The 6,413-nt window shown below is 40.9% G+C and overlaps 1 protein-coding gene across 1 annotated transcript; it reads right to left on the bottom strand.

The window, feature by feature from the left end:
* Positions 1 to 1,232: 1,232 nt before the first annotated feature.
* On the bottom strand, positions 1,233 to 3,086 carry LOC107672839 (perforin-1-like). The gene is made up of 2 exons (XM_016466208.1): positions 2,572 to 3,086; positions 1,233 to 2,439 (listed from the first exon to the last, which is right to left on the bottom strand). Exons 1-2 carry the CDS (start codon positions 3,084 to 3,086, stop codon positions 1,233 to 1,235), a joined length of 1,722 nt encoding a protein of 573 aa, XP_016321694.1.
* Between the last annotated feature and the right edge of the window lie 3,327 nt (positions 3,087 to 6,413).

The raw sequence follows: 6,413 nt of genomic DNA, 5'->3' as shown, positions 1-6,413 counted from the left end.
AGGTTATTAAATTTAAAGTTGCCTACTTCGTATACTTTTGGGTAGTTTAATCTACAACAATGCAATTCTGCTGTCCTGTGAGGGAAAAAAAAGAAAATGTAGTACTTCATATTTGTTTGAGTATACTTAACGAATATACTTCCTTACAGTCCAACTCTGATTATTTTGAAAATGAAAGTATCAACATTTTGTCCGAATATTAACAAATTGTTGCTAACTATATCAAAGGCTGCATCTGAAGGACTCGGACCGGTCAAACAGAGCACTGTTCAGCTGTGACAGCTGCCTCTGAACATTGAGCTGTACAATGCTCTATTTTTGTATTCACAGTTTTATTTTTGCTAACCTGTCTACATATGATCACCATGGTCAAGACAATAAACTATATAAAATCGCACCTTTGTAAGGTATCAGTCAGCATTTGAACTGCTATGTGTCTGGCTCCACCTATCATGGCAGGATTGTCCTCTCGTCAGCTCTCCTCTCACACCGTTGCTATGCGACAGAGCGCTAATCTGGAACCTCTGGTGTCGCAATTAGGAAATCCTGTGAAGGCAGAGCGTCCTTCATGCACTTCGGAGACCTGGCCCCCTCCACCAGCAGGTGAACAAGTCCCAAAACAGAAGTAGTAAAATAATCAATTGTCTGTAATACTCTCAGCAAGAAATATAAATATTCACTAAGACCATACATGGTCTGCATTAACGACATTCACTTTATATATTTTAATATATAATATATTTTGATGACAATAATTATTTCCTTCTCTTTTTCTTTATTATTTGTAACAACTACATGTTCCAGGTGTTCATGTGTGGTTTTAGTAATTTACAGAAATACAGATATGAGCTGTGTCATCTGAAGTTGCAGCCTGCAAATAGTATCCTAGAGAATGAAATATGACTGTTGTAAAAAAAAAAAAAAGTGTGTACATTTGCATAATTGATGATAAAGGTGGGGTTTCTCATTTATGATGTCAAATGAGGCAGGAGCAGCACTCCCTGTAATTAGTTGCTTTTGCATTTTGTAAGTATGAAAAATGAAAGAATTAAAAATAAAGAATGAAACATATCTGTCTTTAAGAATGCTTTATTAATGCAAAAATAAAACAGAAAAGCAATGGGAAAGGAAATAAGCAAAGGTTACAGATATATTTTTTCTAGCAGATAAAAGTGCTGTTAGACTATATTGGGGCTATTTTTCATGCATAAAGGATGGATTTGAGATGCAGGTCACAGCATCATCAGCTTTCCATAAGTACTCTTGGTGTTGAACTTATTAGAGTTATTGCGAGCTAATTCAAGCCTCTGCATATCTTTAACCAGAACACCATTTCTTGAGCTGAAAATATCAGCCAGAGGGGCAGCCATTGGAGAAGGTTTGTATTCATTACACTGAGGGCCCTGCAGACTGGGAGCACATTTCGCTTCATAGGTAAAATAGAAGGTGCCATATTTAAAAACACAAGCATCAGTCACAACTCCACTTCTAAGTTCAAAAGAGCATTTACCAAGGAGGTTCGTGTTCCAGAATTTGTCTGCATCATATACTTCAAAAGTTAGTTTATTGGCCATTCTGATCTTAATAGGACCAAACTCAAATGTTTCTGGCCAAAGTGGATTGTCATTATCATCAATGGTCTTAGTGTTCTTAATTTGTACATCATATTTAACTAATACAAAACCATCTGTTTGTGTAAACGTATCTCCATACAGACCTTTGGCACTGAGACTGTAGACTTTCAGGGTGGCAAGTCCTTTTTCAGCTGGACAGCAGTTAGACTTTATAATTTGACTACTTTCACAAACACAAGCACATCGGTCTCTTGCGCTGCACTTCCTGCCAATCTTGCAAGGCTCAGAGCAAACCTTCATAAGGGCATTTTCAATGATGTATTCTTCAACAGCTTTCTTCAGTTCTTTCCTGGCAGGGTGTTCAGCACTCAGTAAGAAATGAAGGGGTTTCAGAGAGTAATGCACAATGTCAGGGAGACTCTTCAAAGAATTGTGCCAGTTTTTGAGGGAATTTGGGTGTGATGAACCAGAAAAAAGCAGATCTTCTCCATTTATGTTTCCTCCGATAATCTCTGTCTGACGTTCATTGAACATGGAGCTGAACATTTCATTTGTGCCCATCTTTTTCTTCTGTTCTTGACAAAAATGTGCCTCTGCCTTCACAGTTGCTACACTGTATGAACCAGAGGCTTCTACATCCAAACAGTCCTTCACTGCAGTGTCTGTAAGTCCACTCACTGCTGCCTGACAGGTTTTGATGGCTGTTATGGCTTTCATTTGCCCTCCTAACTTGACACTTGTGGTATAGTGAGTGCCATATGTGCTGATCAGGTTGCGGTAGGCGTCTTTATCGTAGGATGCAGGGAGTGATTTGATTGCTTCAAGAAACTCTGCATGAAGAGGAGGATTTTCAGCTACACGATATCTGTAAAAAACAGTAACCATGTTTGAATTCAGTGTGATAAAAGAGGGAGCGATTTACAATTAAAGTTTTTGTTTCTTTTCATAGTCATCTTTTTAACAGTATGAATGAGGAAAAACACCCCAGCTGTCTCACCTGTAAAAGTTGCATGCAACTTCATGTTTGGTGAAACTGTATTTGTCTTCTTTTGATTTAGTCATTGCAAATTTTGCTTCCCTGGAATGAGTGCTTCCAACCGCAGCTCCAACAGCCTTCACATCTAAACCAACTTTCCAGCTGACCGAGAGTGCTGATGATGAATCATTGACCAGTGCTTCACTTGATTCAAAGATCTGACTCGAGACTTTCATTGAACACTTTGGCAAGGCCCTCCAGTCTACAACTGCTGCTGGTAGCTTCTGTTTTATTCTACTGAAGTAATTATTTTTTTCCAATTTACAAGTGCCATTTCCTAAATCCCATTTGTCCATGTTGATCACGTAAGAACCTTTTCGCTTCATGGTCACAACATCAAATCCCTCTCCAGCAAGATTGTGTCCTGGAACAAAGGGAGTATCCTCACACTCTGTTGATGGACTTATATCATCCTCTCCAGAAATGGTCATGAGAAGCAATGCCCAGAAAACAAGGTAAACCTTCAATTGCCCCATGATCTGCCATGAGATAGAAACATTTCTGTGAAATCATTATGGATGTAAAAAGTTAAATAAAATTAACAATGACACAGAATTGTAACTGTTACTGTTACATATAAATGACAAACATTCTAATAAATAATATAATTACATTTGTTTCTATAAAATCATAACTATTTATTTGATGATTTCCCTTAAATTCACAGAAGAGTTGAATTAAGGAGTTAAGGAATGTATCATGAAATATGTTGTCTTGCTAACCTGTCTCCTTGTATGATGGCTGTGTGATTGTGGTTGTCAGGTTTGTGATATATATATACGCTATGACGTGGCTATGACAATTCTTCCGATGATTAATACATTGTGTGGGAACAAAGAAGAACATTTATTTTAAGTTTCTTAGATGTGTCAATTGCATCAGCAAATGGATGGTAGTGTTAACACATGCACAGTTATATTATGTCCTTTGAAGTGGGTTGAAGTGGGAAGAATCATGGACTAACAGCATAAATGCAATGCACAACATTTCCCCCCTTCTTACTCTTGTGCCCCGAATGATATGGGCACAAGGAACACAATTAACCAGTACCACTTTTACTAGGTGTCAATTCAGGTTAATTGGGAATTTTTTTTCTAGTCATCTCAATGGTCAAAAAGTGTCCCAATTTACCTGAATTCACCATATATTAAAGGAGCCATGACATGAGAAATCAAATTTCCCTTGATCAGCAAAACAAAGACCTCATTTAAGAGGTCTTTGTTTTGCTGGTCCCCAGCACGGGATGCTGGTTGCTGGTTTGCTGGATCCCAGCATGGGATGCTGGTTGCTGGTCCCCAGCACGGGATGCTGGTTGCTGGTTTGCTGGATCCCAGCATGGGATGCTGGTTGCTGGTCCCCAGCACGGTAAGCAGGTGTGCTTGTGGACCAGCATAAGGTATGTTTTGCATGCTGGGACTAGCTTGGGATGCTGGTGTGCTGGTGGACCAGCATTTGTTGTTTTTTGGGTGCTGGTATGATCCCAGCAAGACCACAACAAAACTTGTGTTTCATATCACATTTCTTTTGAAATTGGTTTGTGTTTGTAGTTAAAGACCAAGACAATTTTCCAAATAAATTTTAATAAATTATTTAACAAAGAAAAACACATGTTGCTGGTTACATGCTTACACAGTAAAATTCCCAGTGTTAAACAAACACTACTCAGTTTTCATATGGTCCTGATCTATAGAGAGTAAAAGTAACACTGAAGCAGTGTTGTAGCTAGTGAAATAAAGTAGATTCACTCTACAAGTGATGACTGAGCATTAGTGATGACAACTACGGTCAAGAAGCAGACTCACTGAGAACAAGAGGAATGGCAAGAACAGAAAAAAAGTGAGGAGGTGAGCAGAAACACATAAACTACTTACAGCCACACAGCCTTAGATGAAATCAATATCTCACCAGATGATGATTAAACAACTGCAAAAACGGAATTACCATATTCACTTATTGCAAACCAGTTTGGCTTTATTGCTTTCATATGGTACATGCACAAAGGTTGCTAAAGTCCATTATGGTGATTAGTGTTCCCTTTAGTTGGGCACTTGGTCATTGACTTTGGTTGAATTAACTCTGTTTCAGCAATTGTTGAAAGTGCACACTATCACTATTTACTGACACTATAACTCTATACACTGACTGCACGGACATATTTTTTACTATGTGCACTTTTTGAAACCAGTGATTGAAAGCTGGATTTGGACATATGTGACTTCCTAGATAAGTATGAATGTCTTTAAAAACAACAAGTCAAGTCAAGTCACTTTTATTTATATAGTGCTATTAGCAATACAGATTGTGTCAAAGCAGCTATTATAAAACAGTATTAAATAGGAAAATAGTGTGTCAATAATGCAAAAGGACAATAGTAAACACTCAATTTTCAGTTAAAGGCACTTCATCATTGAATTCAGTGATGTCATCATCCAGCTCAGTTCAGTTTAAATAGTATCTGTGCAATCAAGTCGACGATATCGCTGGAAAATAAGTGTCCCCAACTAAGCAAGCCAGAGGCGACAGCGGCAAGGAACCAAAACTCCATCGGTGGCAGAATGGAGAAAAAAACCTTGGGAGAAACCAGGCTCAGTCGGTGTCACGTTTCACTCAAGAGAGCACTGGAATGAAGGAGCGAGGAGACGAGGAGCAATACAAATGAAAAGGGTTTAATGAGGGTAACGTTCGGAACACAGGGAACACTGGAGACATCAAGCAGACAACATGACATTTAACAGCAGACGGGAAACACTGGGAAACACAGGGTTTAAATGCACAGAAACTAATGGGACACACCTGGGAACAATACGAACTAAACGGGGAACACCTGGACTCAAATTAGAAACAATCAGGGAGCAGGAACGGGAAGAATACCAAATAAGGGCAAGGAAGGCACATGGGGAGCAAAACACACACACACGACAGAAACAGAGTCTGACATAACGCCCCCCTCCGGAAGGCAGTACCAGATCCGGACACCATGGCGGAGCAGGCAGCTCTGGAAGCCATGGCGGATCAGGGAGCCCGGGGAACCATGGCGGAGCCGGGAGCATTAGGGTTTATACATAATTTCCGTGACAGAGTTCAAGATAAATCCTTTAATCTTACTACTGGAGCTGCTAGTTTCAAATGATTAATAAACAGCAAGCACAAACTATGCAAAAGCAGCATTCCTTCTGGTGCACTCAGTGTCCGAATTCACTACTCGTTTTCATTCACTCCTTCTAGTGAACTGAATTAGTGACCTAATGTAGGGAATAGTGAATGAGGGTATAGGGGGTGATTTCGGACACAGCCAAGGTATAAATGCACAGAAACTAAAGGGACACACCTGGGAACAATATGAACTAAAGGGGGAACACCTGGACTCAAATTGGAAATAATCAGGGAGCAGGAACGGGAAGAATACCAAATAAGGGCAAGGAAGGCACATGGGGAGCAAAACACACACACACGACAGAAACAGAGTCTGACATAACGCCCCCCTCCGGAAGGCAGTACCAGATCCGGACACCATGGCGGAGCAGGCAGCTCTGGAAGCCATGGCGGATCAGGGAGCCCGGGGAACCATGGCGGAGCCGGGAGCTCAGGGGGCCATGGCGGAGCAGGTGACTCGGGAGGCCATGGCGGAGCAGGGAGCTCGGGGAGCCATGGCGGATCAGGCAGACTAGGAGGCCATGGCAAAGCAGACAGCTCGGGGAACCATGGCAGAACAGGGAGCTTGGGGAGCCCTGGCGGAGCAGGCAGCTCAGAAGGCCATGGCAGATCAGACAGTTCAGGAGGCCACAGCAGAGCAGGGAACTCAG

This window comes from Sinocyclocheilus anshuiensis, unplaced genomic scaffold, assembly GCF_001515605.1.
Source record: "Sinocyclocheilus anshuiensis isolate Anshui unplaced genomic scaffold, SAMN03320099.WGS_v1.1 scaffold132, whole genome shotgun sequence".
Lineage (NCBI taxonomy): Eukaryota > Metazoa > Chordata > Actinopteri > Cypriniformes > Cyprinidae > Sinocyclocheilus > Sinocyclocheilus anshuiensis.
The sequence above is the reverse complement of the archived record's forward strand: the minus strand, read 5'-3'. Positions and strand labels throughout refer to the sequence as shown.